This window comes from Octopus bimaculoides, chromosome 1 (genome assembly GCF_001194135.2).
Source record: "Octopus bimaculoides isolate UCB-OBI-ISO-001 chromosome 1, ASM119413v2, whole genome shotgun sequence".
Lineage (NCBI taxonomy): Eukaryota > Metazoa > Mollusca > Cephalopoda > Octopoda > Octopodidae > Octopus > Octopus bimaculoides.
Window position 1 is genome coordinate 119,228,939 of NC_068981.1, and position 15,189 is coordinate 119,244,127.

The window sequence follows — 15,189 nt, forward strand, 5'->3', positions numbered from 1 at the left end:
AGGCTTTGGTCGGCCCGAGGCTATAGTGGAAGATACTTGCCCAAGGTGCCATGCAGTGGGACTGAACCCGGAACCATGTGGTTGGTAAGCAAGCTACTTACCACAGAATTCCCGTGTGTAGAATACAAATTCGCAAAAAATTTCCGGAAATTCCAAAAATGAAATAGTTATGAAGGGTTATATGAGATTCTTAAACCAGAATTCCGCTGTTATTTCCTTATTTTAGTTTCTGTTTGTGTTTTGCGACAGTCGCAATATCGATAAAAAATAAAAAAATTAGCAGACGATATCGAAGTCACTTTCCATTAAGTTTCACGCATGCGTACTTGTGACTAAACGACAAAATCGTTGAGCTAAGATGGCGCTGTCATGAGGCTTCTACTCTGCCATATTAGCTGTTACTCAACCTTTTCTTATACGGAAAACATTTCCTACGATTGTACATAGCATTTTCACATCACAAAATAGGGATTTATTCAAACTTATATCTAAAAATTTTGCCTCTTAGTCGAACATTTTTTCTTAATACGATATCATTTGTAAGAAAGAAGACAAATGTGCGATGGGTCGGACCATGTCGTTTCGGTTGTATTTTTCTGAATTCTATTCAGAGTGGTGTGTCTGACTGCACTTTATCAAATTATATTTGAGAGTTTGATGAAGACATATATCACTCATTAACTTCAGAATTAAAAGCTCCCTATCTTGACGGCATTTGTCTGTGATTAACCAACCAACCTTAAAAATGGTTCGAAAAGACGTCAGGATTTTATTAGTCGGAGATCGTGAGTATTGCATTTAGATTCTAGATATTAAAAAAAAGAAACCAACAACACATACTGTCATGTTTACATATAATTATGCTAACATTTACATGCAATGCATTTGTGAATCATATTTTGGATCAATTAATTTTTGTACAGATGTTTTATTACCGGTCAAATAGCTCCTAGAAGTACACACGCTTTTACAGACTGAAGATTGAGACGAAATTTAAGTTCTCTCTCCCGTGTTCTAATTTCAACTAAATCGTTTCGGCTTTTATTTCATCTGGAGGTCGATAAAATAAATATTCATGTCCATCTGTGATAGAGCCCTGTCGTTTATCCCCACCCTAATGTGTCATCTGTTATTGGATTTACTAATCAACTGGAATTATCTTGGGTATTTTATTTTTCTATTAAAAATACGGTACATCGTTGTCACTTTTACTATATTTCTTTTTCTGATTCGCTTTGCTTTGTTCTCTTCATCCTATGATTATCCATACGATAAGTACCTGCGTTACACTAAGGTCGATTCGGTTGACAGTTCCCTCGCCTTATTTTTCTGTAAAAATAGAAAAGTAAATTTATTCTGCAGAGAACAAACAATGATCTATTTACTTGGTCTTCTTAATATATTTAAAAAATGTTTTGAACAGGTCTTGAAGCAGATAATAAGTGAAGGAGCAATAGAGAAAGTATCTCGTGTTAAAGCAATGCCGTTCGGTTAGATAGCATTAGGCAGCTTGTCTACTTGCCCGACTTTCTCCTCTAGCGTAAGAATGGTTCTTCAATATTTGAAAGGAGATTTCAATGTCAATGCAAACGCGTGGAATTTTTACGCATTTCTTTCATCGCTATTTTTATTTATTTACTTTTGGAGGCATTTTGGGGTTTTTCTGTTGTATAACCGTTATATCGTTTATTAACTTTTGTCTTTCTCAACTAACACATGTACAATGATATTGATGTGTGTGTATCTGTCTACGGGCAATGTTTCGTTAAGACCATAATCGAAACATTGCCCAATATATATATATATATATATATATATATATATATATCTGTATATGTGTGTGTATACACACGTACGTACTTTTTCCTAACTCAAAATCAGAACAGCTAAATCTGTTTCCTTAATTGTTAGATGCAGCTAATTACAGTTGGAGTAAATAGACCGGTGAGAGTTATGAACGTCATAGCATCCTATCTATTTTTTCATTTCTTAATCAGGAGTCCCCCATCTGTGTGTGTATGTATATGGAGACTTATACACACACGTGTGTGTGTAATGTCTGTGTAATTAGTTTAAAAGAGTTAACTCGGCTCCTGGTGAGCTATGTTTGCATTCTTGGTTTCGATTCCTGTATGTAGCTATCTTAGTCGATTAATGCCCTTGAAAGCAGTATGATTTTTTTAAAACGAAAACATACAATTATTGCTGTATTATTGCATAATCATCGGATATTCATTGTTTTTTTTTTGTTGTAAAATAACCAAATGAATTGTTGAATTCTTGATGGAAAGTATCTTTGGTTATTACATCCTATTGAAGTTGACTTCACCTTTCATCCTTCAGGGGTCGATACAATATAAACACCAGTCAAGTACTGTGTCGATCTAATTGATTTTTTCATTTCAAAATGTTGTGCCCTTGTATTTAATGTTATCACATTGTTAATTCAATTTATGTAATTAGGTGGCAGACGGAAGTAGCTTGCCAAGATCATAATCACAGTCAAGGCATTAAGGATAGGTATAATTTTATTCTAACAGGCTTTTGCGTGGGAGGAGTCTGTTTCTCTGTAATAAAGCACTACGTATGATTTTTGTGTATCCATAATTGCAATATCATATTTTGTTATGATCAGCTTGATGATGAATGGAAATGATCTAATATGTGTTAATACATAATTATCATAGAGATTAAACTTGTTTAGCACTGCACACTGATTATAATAATGATATCTTGTATTGGCATAAGACCGCTTATTTATATGGTCGATTGAATCGACTCGGTATTTTACAAGTACATATTTTGTAGCTCCCTTGCGTGAAAAGCGGAATCAACAGTAATAATTCTCTTTGCGGATAGGGGCTAGTCGATTACGTCGACTGGTACTTATTTTATCGATCTTGAAAGGATGAAAGGCAAAGTTGAAGAAATGTAGCTAAGTATTTTATCCAACACGCTGACGATTCTGCCAGCTAGCGGCATTGGAATCTACAATAAAAAATGTTTCTAATATAAGCACAAGGCTTTAAATTTGTGAGAGAGGGTTTAGTCCATTATATCAACTAGTTAATCTTGACGGGATTTTGAACTCAAAATGTAAAGAAATGGAACAACTACTGCAAGACACTTTGACCGACGCACTGATGATTTTGCCAATTCACCACCCTCACGACGGCTGATAAATAAGGATTTGCAGCAAGAACAAATTCCGTTTGGCATTTGTTTAATCCACCTCGTTAGGTTGAAAAGAAAAATAATAATAGTTAGGAGGTAGGCATGGTTGAATAGTTAAGAAATTCCCTTCGCAGTAATGAGGTTCGATCCAGTTGCGTGTCATCACGAGTAAGTGTCTTTTAACATAGCTTCCAGTCGACTCAATGCTTGTAAGTAAAATGGTTTAACGGACACTACTTAGCAGCCCATCAGATGGACTGCACCCGTAATCAAAGGTCCCACTTTGTCATATACTGACTGTATCAGGTTGATTGTCTCTAAAATTTATGCTAAAAGTGCTAAAGCTTTTCCGTTGATCAGATTTTTGGAATAGACAGTTTCACATTGTTACGTAACTACAAACTGAAAGAAAAAAATACATCTATGTTTGTATGTATTTTTAAAATTTTGTTACACAAACTAGTTTTCTTTTCTCACCCTCTATAATAGCTGTGGGAATTTTTTTTTTTTTTGCTTCACATGTTGCATGTTGTATGTATTTACGAAGCGTGGTTGCTACAGGACTAAAACCGGATGCTTCCTTGGTATGTTAGTTCGTGAACTCAGTTTTTTGGTCTTTCTGATTTGGCGGACACCATTTTTTATTTAGTGTTTATCCAGTTTTTTTTTACCCCGAGTTCTAATTGCACTGTAACTTTTTTGTTTCAGTCGACTGCGGCCATGGCATGGTCTTGAGGAATTTTAGTCGATTGAATCGACCCCACTACCTGTTTTCTTTTTAAGCCTGGTACTTTATAGGTTTCTTTTGCTCGAACCACGATATTATGTGGACTTCAACTCACCAACACCGATTGTCAAGTGGTGTGTATGGGGGAGGATAAAGACACTTACACGACAGGCTTCTTTCAGTTTCCGTCTAACGTATCTACTCACAAAGATTTGGTCAGCCCGACACTATAGTAGAAGACACTTTGGTTAATGGGTCAAGATGTAAACATTAACCGACACTTTCCCAAAGTGCCACTATGTGGTTGACTAGCAAACTTCTTACCACACAGTCACGCCTGCGCCTATAGTTGACATTTTTTTATTATCGTAAAGGGTAACAAATGAGCTAGAAATAAGTACTCGTAAGATGCCGAGAGTTGATTCAATTAACTAATACTCTTACCCTAAAAAGTCTAATCATAAATTATTTTACAACGATTGCATCGAGATTGTACTTATTAATCCTTCTTTCATTACCATCCAGAATTCGTTGGGTGGGTGGGTTTTCGATCAGTTAATTATTTAATTAATCTTCCCTTCCTTTATATATATGTGTGTGCGTGCGTGCATACTTCCACGTTGTGCCCTCCCCCCTCGACTTTGTTTCCTCATAACTTTTAATGAAATTTTCTACAAATATTTTTCAGATGATTGTGCATTTTGACTATATTGGAGTTTAATATGAATTAAAAAAAAAAAGAGTAAGCTACACATACACACTCTAAAACACATCACATAAATTTTCTCATAATTTCAAGTTTCATTTGAAGCGATATATGTTATATGTGTCAGTATGTATGTGTGCGCACCCACCATATCTTGTTTCACATTAAATTTCGATATAATCACCTGAAAAGGTATTTGCAAAAAATGTAATTATAGAATATCCATTTTTCTGAAAGTAATGAGGGAACAAAGTCAAGGGACACACTTCTGTGGATATGCTTGTATATATATATATATATATATGAGGCATATGAGTTCAGGGTACAAGTAGGGGTTCACCAAGGATCAGTCCTCAACCACCTCTTATTCATCATAGTCCTCCAGGCAATAACAGAGGAATTTAAGTCAGGCTGTCCCTAGGAGCTCCTCTATGCTGATGACTATGTTCTTATAACTGAATCACTACCAGAACTAAAGAAGAAATTTCAGGCTTGAAAGCAAGAACTAGAATCAAAGGGCCGTAAAGTTAATGTAGCAAAAACCAAAGTTTTAGTAAGTAGGAAAGAAGACAAATCATAAATCCCTTCAGGCAGATGGCCCTGCTCGATATGTAAAAAAGGCATAGGTAGAAACTCCATAAGATGTACCCAGTGCAAGCTATGGACACATAAGAAGTGCAGCAATATTAGAGGAAGGTTAACAGGAAAAATAGTCTGTGTTTGTGGCAGGTGCACAAATACAATAGACATTAGAAATGTACAGGAAAATAGACTCCATCAAATGCTTGAGGGGATACCTAGAAGTAGCTGATAGATTCCATTATTTAGGTGACCAAGTCAGCAGCAGAGGTGGTTGCTCTGAGAGCATATCTGCTAGAATAAGAATAGGCTAGGCAAAGTTCAGAGTGCTTCTACTTCTGTTGGTAACTAAAAGCCTCTCCCTCAGAGTGAAAGGTAGATTGTATCATGCCTGTGTGTGAACAGCCATGCTACATGGCAGTGAAACATGGGCTGTGACCGCTGAGGACATGCATAGGCTTGTAAAAAATGAAGCTAGTATGCTTCGCTGGATGTGCAATGTTAGTGTGTATGTACGACAGTGTGTAAGCATCTCAAGATAAAAGTTGGGCATAAGTGGCATTGGATGTGTGCAAGAGAGACAACTGCACTGGTATGGATGAAGACAGCTGTGCAAAAAAGTGCTGATCTGTAACTGTGGAGGAAACTTATGAAAGAGGTAGACCAAGGAAGATATAGAACAAGGTGGTGAAGCATGATCTTTGAATGTTGGGCCTCACAGAGGCAATGAAAAGTGACCAAGACTAAGTCTGACAACTCTTTGCTTTCACCAACACTTTATTTACATAGATTGAAGCAATGACAAAAAGGGTCTTCAGTATACCTGAAATGTGAAAGAAAAGATGATGGATAATAAAATAAATAATGTACAGCAAATTGAATGTAATGTAATAAATGATATATATGTGTTTAGTTATAATCCTCTATGCCCTCCTCAAGTCTTTGGAGGGAAGCAAAGAAGACTGATAATATGTAGTAAATGGTTAGAGAAAATGGGATAATTAATGTGAGAAACAGTTAATTAATATTGATGGTGTGACGATCTAGGGGCAATGTGTCAGTTAGTGCATCAGGCTTTTGTGTCAGTTTTTGCCAGTCTGGCGGAGCGATGAACACGGTGATTGCTAGATGGAGGATCAGCTACATCAGGCAAGGGCTACTCTTGGAGGCCAGGGGTGTTGTGTGGGCATAAGGCCTGAAGGGTTCTTGGGGTACTGCCATTGGTGGCACATCCTGAGGTAGTGAAGGTAGGAGAAGTTGACATGGCTCTAGGGGTAGGTGGTGAAAATGGGTTCCCAGTTGTGGTGGTCTTGGTGTCGGGAAATGGGTGTGTTGGGTAGGCCTGAGGCATGGGTGGTGTAGCCGCAGGAATTGCTGTTAAATTGGGTTGAAAAGGTAGTCTCATCATTGGTTTTGGCATCAGGAATGCAGGTGGTCCAGGGACCATGAGTGGTGGTGCATGAGGAACTACTGGTAGATACTTTCAGAGGAATTTTCTCTTGGGCAGAGTGACTCAGCCTCAGTCATCCACTCTCACTACGTACCGATCGAACTGGCATACCTCTACGATGACCCCAGTTTTTTCCCATTTTGTAGGATTAGGTCCAACTTGATTCTGGATTTGGATATAGTCTCCAGCAGTCAGTAGTGGAAGTGGGCATGTGTGTTCTGATAACCATTCAGTAGCACACATGTGGTGGTTACACAAGGCTTCTTCGTGAGAAGTCATAGTCTCACACCATGTGAAGTGTGACTGGTACTTGCTGGGATGGATGGGAATAAAGACTCATATTGGGTGGCCAAAGATGCATATGGCTGAGGACAAGTGTGTCTCGATCAGGTATATTTCTGTATTGTAGCATTGTGCACTGGAAACTGTCAGTGTTGAGGAAGCCATTGGCATCAGTGTTGTCTGTAATGAGGCACTTTATTGTCTTGACACTGATTTTGGTGCAGCACTTGCCACAGGGAAATGCAACAGAGGTAATTCTGTGTTGCACTTCCTAATTATGGACAAAGATGACTATTTGGTGAGAAGTAAACTTCCATCTGATGTCAGCTCATAGCTGGTGCCATGTCACAAAGATGCAGCGTTGGGCAGCAATAAGTCCCACTGCACCATTCAGTGCTTTCTCCACGATGGGCCATTTACTGTATCTGTCCACAGCTATGAGGTAGTGGTGGCCATGGTACTGGAAGTAATCGGCAACCAGGCTTTGGAATGGGTAGGCAGGGTTCATTGGAGGCATGGGGAGAGTGCCATTCGGTTGCAGGCTGAGCAGCATTCCCACATTTCAATAATGGCTGGAGTCATGCCTGGCTAGAAGAAGGATGTCTTTGCTCTGGAACATATTTGTGTTACGCCCTGATGCACTGAGTGTAATGCCTAAAGGACCTGCATGCAAAGGGAGGTAGCTATGACGATCCTATCACAATACAGGATAACTCCATTGAAGCTGGCGAGTTCATTACAAAAACTGGTAGTACTGCTACAGCTCTGGGGGGACTTTGGAATGGTCCTCTGTGATTGTGTCCATCAGCTTGGGTTGCTGGTGGTAACAGTGTGGACCATGTTCCATGTGACATTGGACGATCTCCGTAACCAGTGAAATGTAGTCGCTGGGAGAGAATGTCGTAGTGTTGTCATCTCCGGTAGAGCATATGGTTGCTAGGAAAGACTCTGACAGAGACAGATGGCTGAGTGGCTCAGTTGGATGGGTCATGGCGGCAACATCGTCTGGGAGGTCTGGTGGTGTGGGCTTCCCAACAGTGTTGGCTGCTGCATGGTGAGCACCTGGTACATAAATGATGCTGAAGTTATACTGTAGAGTTTTTTCTTTCGGGTTGTGCAATCTCGGGATATCATCCAGGCAGCAATTACCAAATACTTTCAAGAGAGGTTTGTGGTCAACTGCAACAATGAGATTGGTGCAGCCAATGGTGAAGTGGAGTGCTTTGTTCAACGCATTGGTAACCTCCAGTGCTTCATCCTCCTGCAAAATTGGTACAGAGTTCTCTTTAGTAAGAGCAGAAGGATATTAATATGAAGTTTGTCAGAAAAATATAAAATAATGCAATTTTATTTTTCATTTATAAATCATTGACACTAATTGTTTAGTTAGATTATTGAGCCTGGTCTGTTGGTCATAGACCTGAAATGCCTCTACATTATGAAAATCTGATGCTTGGAGACAATGTCTTTATTCTGCTGGTAAATAACTAGTATTTTTTTCATTAGTTTGAATAATAGTAATTCTTTTTCCTTTGTTTTTTTATTTTTTTAAAGGAATCCCTATAATGTTAACTGTAAAAAACTTTCAATGGAAATATGTTGAAATTCATATCAATTTAAAGTTAGCACCCATCTAAGACACTCTACAATTTTATGAGTGACTGACTACAATTTTACAGAATCTGAACCATATTCAATGACTGGCACCTGCGCCAGTGGAGCACTAATAGCACTGTCCGAGCATGTTCATTGCCAGAGCAGCTGTCTGGCTTCCGTGCTAGTGGCCTGTAAATAGCACCATTTAAGTGTAATCGTTACCAGCGTCGCCTTCTAGCACTTGTGGTGGTGGCATGTTAGAAAATCATTCAAGCAAGGTCGTTGCCAGTGCCGCTGGACTGGTTCCCTTGTAGGTGGCATGTAAGAAGCACCTTTTTAAGCGTGGCCGTTGCCAGTACCGTGTGACTGGCCCTCGTGCTGGTGGCACATAAAAGCACCCACTACACTCTCGGAGTGGTTGGCGTTAGGAAGGGCATCCAGCTGTAGAAACTCTGCCAGATCAGATTGGAGCCTGGTGCAGCCTTCTACCTTGCCAGTCCTCAGTCAAATTGTCCAACCCATGCTAGCATGGAAAGCGGACGTTAAACGATGATGATGTATAGTGGTTATATGTGATTACAAGACCAAATATACTATGGGAGCATTGTGCTAGTCTATTAAAAAAAGTATCAAGGGAGTCCCTATAATGCCACTCAACCTGTTACAAATAGCAATCATATCTCCCTTAAATCACACTCTTCTATCTTAAAAACTGAAAGGACTCATTGAATAATGTAGTCCTGGATGTCCTTAAAAAAGAATGGCTACAACTGGAATACCTCTGACCTTAGATGTTGCGCTAACAAGGGAAACAACTCCAGTGTTAGTTGCCTGACTATTTGTGTAGCACTCCAACATAAAAGGTACAAAAGGTGCTTGGAATTGATAGTGGAGCAAGACTAAGGAGAAACAAGAGTTGTGTTGAAGCTCTAGTGTGCAACCCTTGCATTTAAACCCATTGAAGGATATGACATTAGGTCTCTTCAACACATATATTGAATATTTCTTGAGTGCATTCAGTTTTCTTTACAACTTTCTATGTATAATATATATCACATGAGTCAACAATGCAGCGTTTCACCAAGTATCTTAATGTGTGACACCTAACATTCTCAGATGAAATCTAAATATATTTCATGTCTTCCTTTACAGTGGGTAACTTTCCTCAGCTTGTATTGATTTTTTTTTACTCAGCATAGTCATCCTTTCACATTGTATGTACAAATCTGTTGGAATTTCTTTCATTAATTGATCAATATCTCAGAGTTGCCTGGTGCCACTTAAAAAGCACCTGTGATGGTGCCACATAAAAGGCATCTAGTACACTCTGTGGAGTGGTTGGCATTAGGAAAGGCATCCAACCATAGAAACCAAGTCAAAACAGACTATTGAACCTGGTTTGGCCCCTGGCATTACCATTTCCTGTCAACTGTCCAACCTATGTCAGATGGAAAATGGATGTTAAATGATGATGATACCTAACAAATCTTGATATACTATAGCTTTGGTGGGTGATATACTTAATCCATTGTTGGATTGACACCACTATCTGACCCTTTAGTACCTTCATTGGAGTCCACTCTGTTCTGTTCAGAATTGGTCTCTGATCTAGAGGTTATCAAGATCTTTTTCCCACCAGCCTTGGAGACCTTGGAAAAGGTTATGATCACTGCCCTTCTCCTGACAAAGCTATTAAAAAAAAATTAAAACCATTTTGATGATAATGAGGAATATGGTTTTCTTCCCAAAATACATGTTAGATCTTTTTAATAAGAATGGAGTGCAGAACAAAATAAAGTATCTAGTGGCTTACAAATTGTCTCACATTTGTATAATTGGATCCAGTTCAACTTTGTGGAGATTATAAGGATTTCTATTATGGTTTTGGTGGGAATGTGTGTATAATATTACACTTATAAGCATTTCAGAATGTAGTTGACCTAAATTTTGTTTCTTTCCCTGATGTGTCATTTCACAACAGCTTCCCTGTACTTTTAGATTTTATGAAAATGTCTTTTCTCTGTTATCATTATAAGCAGTGATCATGAATCTTGTATTAAAAAGTGCCAAATGATAATGGTATAAAGAGAATAAGGTCACATTCTTAAGCGTTTTATTCAGTAAATTTCTGCAGATATACATTTATTTTACTGAGTGAAAGTGATCTGAACAGGGTCTTGCAAATAATCAAGTTTTTTGAGGGTGTTTAGAAAAATATGTAAACTATCTTTTGAAGTTATTTTGTAATACAACCATAGGTTCTATATAACTTAAAATAGAATATTTGTTTCATAGTGTGACCACAAACCATTTCAGGTGGTTAAGTATTAAATAGTGTTTATTTCTTTTTATAATCATATGATGGTTTCTGTTGTATTGATATAGCTTTTATATTTAGTCTATTTTTACTGTTATATGGCAATATATAGTGATGTGTATGTACTGACATATGCTGATACAATTTTCTATAGAAAACCAGTTGTTTCAAAATATTTCTTTTTGGCTAGTCTAACATTATGTTTTTACCAACAGTTATTTATAATGTATATATGTATGTATTAGTTCTCAGATGCTTCTTTGTCTAGCTGGTTTACTCTGTTTTGTCAATCCCATCAATAATGTTAGTATATTCATTTGTAACATATATTCTATCATAACCAGTTTAAGATCTCCTGCATTTACCCAAATTCTCAAGTTTTCCTCTGTCTTCTTACTCTAGTTAGCAAGTTTTATAACATTTTTCTTGGAACAGCTTTCAGAATTGGGAGTGGTACAGCTTCACATTTTCAGTCTTTTATTTATTGTGTATATGACTTATTTTTACTTTTGTTCAATTTCTTTTTAATATTTCCTATCTTTTATATTAAATGAATTAATATATAAGACATTTAAGATGATTGTGTGGAGATGGTCTTATTATAAGATCATTTAATGTAGATCAATGATCTTTTTTGACATCTCTGCTTTCCATTTTGCTTATGATATTGCTCTCTTAGAAGGGGTCCTTCACCTATCTACGAGGTTTGTAACTCTGAATAAGAACTCCCTCAAACTGTAATGACCCATTCAACCCATGCTAGCACAAAAAAGCAGATGTAAAATGTTGATGATGGATGTTACAAGCAAGACCACTCATACAGGCACAACCCAAGATAAAAATGGATCTCAGTTATGTTGATGATGAGTATTCAGTTGTTTGATCAACTGAACTACCTGTTCATTGAATTAACATGTAACTGTCTGAATATTCCACAGGCATGCACATCCATATCATAATTCTCAGACAGAATCAGGTACAGTTTTCATGTATCTAATTTCACACAACCTGGGATAATGACATTTTGAAAATGTTGTTTCTTATACATAATCTGATGTTTATTAATTTAAGGGGAATTAGATGCAGTATGCAAGAGAGATGACTGCATTGCTTTGGTCATGAGGTGTAGATGGATGCTGACAGCTCCATAAAGAAATGCCGATCTCTCAAAGTGAATGGAACTCACAGAAGAGGGAGACCCAGGAAGACATGGGACAAAATACTGAAGGATGACTTCAGGATAACCGACCCTTTCGGGCAAGATGATAAAGGACTGAGATACCTGGTAACTTGCTGTATTCAAAAAGGCTTGGCCTGCAAGAGTCCTATGCTGGTGCTTTGTAAAAGGCACTCATGCCAGTGCCACGTGCAAGTGCTCATGCTGTTGGCATGTTAAAAGTACTCAGCACACACTGTAAAGTGGTTGGTGTTAGGAAGGGCATCCATCTGTAGAAACCAAGCACTCTGGCTTCCCAGCTCTGGTCAACCCATCCAATGGAAAATGGACATTAAAGGATGATAATGATGAACCCAATGGAGGTTTCCATTGAGATCTTGGCAATCAATTACGCTCTACAAAAATGCCCAATGGAAGTTAGCTTTCACTTTCACTATGAATGCATTGACTACCAAAGTTCCATGAAATTTTATATTAATCTCTAAAGTAACCAAAACTGAAGTTATAGTAATTCTAAACAAACAGAAACAAATTATTGCTGCCAATGACATTTAGCTGTGGAGGTGGATGATTTTGTTTGAGCTTTACAATCCTACAACTAATATGATTGAGAAATTAACTTTGTGTTAATTTTGCAAAACTGACATCTAGTCGTTAACTTCGAAGATTTCTGAGATTGTGTACAAAGAGCTGTGCATTTTAGTTACTGGTATGCTACATTCTTCTCTTTGAATAGAAAACTTAGTCTGGAAGATCTCCATTGTTTAAAGATATTAAGTGGTGCCTAAGTTCAGCTCATTGACAGTGAAAGTGTTTGATATTTGAGCACTTCATCTTCGTTTTTCTGTCAATTACTTTATAGCTCCTCATCTTTTCTACTGTAAATACGATTCCATGTTTAGGGTGGCAATGCTGTAGTGAGTTGCTAATACCATACTAACAGGTGATATAAGCAGTTCTCAGAGAGATCAACCAGTTCAAATATCTACATCTTTTACTTATTTCATGTAGATTGGCTTCTATTTGGGTTTGAGCTGACCAGTGCATATAAAAGTGATTATATTTAAACTTCAAAGGTAAAAGCTGATATTATTAGTGAGTATAAGATCTACAAAGTGCATAGTCATAGTAAAATAATTGCTACATCAATTGGCACATAAAGGCCAAATTCTGTACTAATTTTCCTACCACTGTATCAAGTAAATCCTAGTAGATTAAAAATAAAATCTAACATTTACCACTCAAGTATATCTTATTCATCCCTGCCGGTAACATTACTAATGCCTTGGAACGTCTCTGAACAAAGTAAACTGCAAAAGTTTTTTTTATGGTTTTAGTCAGAAGGATGGGATTGTTCCCATGACCTTTGCAGGTTCTCTACACTCTGACTACCATAGTATTATTCACACAGCTGGCATTACTTAATGGAGTGTCTAGTATGTTCCCCAAATAAATTAAGTACTGATGAGCTGTTCAAGCCTACTCAACACCACCATTTCTACCACAGTCAACTTCACTTAGCTTTGCTGAATTTCATTTAAACTGTAGTATAATATTGTTTATTTACTACATAAATCACATGACATCTAATTTTGATCTGGCTTTTGAAAATGTTCCACTCTAACACCTCAATTTACATCGTTTTCTGACAAAATCTTAATGAAGCCTTAGTTGTCATTGTTATAAACAAGGTCTTTTACTACGGGTGGATCTATAGACATAAAAAAAACCCAGTCAAATGGCAGGTGTGATCCACAGATCCACTGTCCCAGATATTAGTATGTCTGTGTTGAACAGAGGATCTTACTACACATCAGACAGCAATGGCTTATCACATATAGAGTGCCATGTGATACTCATGTTCGACTTTCCTTGTATGCCACTGGTGGCCACAGGAGAGATGAGTAAGGTGGACTCAGAACATGATAGTTTCCTCTTCTCAGCAGTTATCATTGGTAGATTGGTGTTTCAATTAATTTTGAAAATAATCGAGATTGAGAATGCAGACATTACTGGTATAACCTATAGTATATTTCTTTGTGTTGACAGATTGTGGTGCAAGTGGGTGTTTTAAGTGTGCTTGTACATCACTTTACTTTCAGGATTAGCTCTTCTTGTGTTCTTTAGTCATTAAAGAACATCAGATCTTCGTATGTGATGTTTCATGATTTTGTTGGTAAGAAGGGAATAATACTATTGATGCTTGATTGATGAACTTACTGGTACCGATCAGTTCTTACTTCCAATGTTGCTAACAAGGTTTGATTTTTCATCTCAACAACCCATTGACAACTTTATAAAATTTATGCCTATAACAGATACATGTCCATATGATTAAGAGGTACACTTTGCAAATATATAGTTCTGGATTTGATCCTATTGTGCTGAACTTTCAGCAAATGTCTTCTAGCATAAGGTAGGTTGACCAAAACACAGCGAATGAAATTTGGTAGAGAGAAGCAATGCAGCAACTTGTGTGGTTGTGTGTGTTGATGTTTTGGAGAAGACGGGCTGGGCATATTATATGTGTGAAGCTTCAGTAGGTTGAAACAATAAGGATGACAGTTGGAGAAGAGGTGACTGAATCAGGAATGTCTGAGTAGTAATAGCCCAAGATCAGCTTGCTTCAAGTAGAAGCCATTGAAGCTGTGGTTGAAAATGCAGAAAAGAGTCAGCACATTTGTGGACTAGAAGTTGGATAGTGTTTGTGATACTTGTGTGAACAGTACTCTATTGTGAGTTACACTTTAGCTTTGTAGAGAATTAGTTGATGGAGTCTGAAGTATTTTCTGGTTTTAAAAAAGAAGGATAGTCTTTACTATGTTGTGTTTTCCTGGATAACTCCTCACTGAGGATAAGGCTTAGCATTTACTAGCAGAAATACCCGGCGTTGCCCGGGTTAAAGAGAATAATGAAATCTAAAAACGCCGTCTAGACTACGCATCATCTTTATATATAGAGATGTATATACACACACGCACCCAAACACATGTATATATATGTATATCAATATAAATATATGAAAGTCAATGAAGTTTCGTAAAAGAAGGTGATCATGTACATACTTTCTTGCTGTTGTGATTATAACACCTCATTGTAAACTATGTTCCTTGTTTTCCCTTGTGGAGCATATACAAATAGGTTTTTTGTTGCTGCCCACTCTTGAGCAGCCAACATACAG

The 15,189-nt window shown here is 37.5% G+C and overlaps 2 protein-coding genes across 3 annotated transcripts in view; one reads left to right on the top strand and one right to left on the bottom strand.

Moving 5' to 3' along the window:
* LOC106871510 (uncharacterized protein F21D5.5) overlaps window positions 1–201 on the bottom strand; it is a 94,412-nt gene extending 94,211 nt beyond the window's left edge. The window contains exon 1 of the mRNA XM_052969836.1: window positions 102–201. The gene's annotated coding sequence lies outside the window, so the exon portion shown is untranslated. The remainder of the gene's footprint in view (window positions 1–101) is intronic.
* Window positions 202–329: 128 nt separating this feature from the next.
* The window catches only part of LOC106871508 (mitochondrial Rho GTPase 1), a 99,496-nt gene continuing 84,636 nt past the window's right edge, over window positions 330–15,189 (top strand). For both annotated transcript variants that reach the window (XM_014918007.2, XM_014918008.2), the window contains exon 1: window positions 330–785. In XM_014918007.2, coding sequence (XP_014773493.1) covers window positions 746–785 — 40 coding nt within the window. In that variant the 5' untranslated portion in view covers window positions 330–745. The remainder of the gene's footprint in view (window positions 786–15,189) is intronic.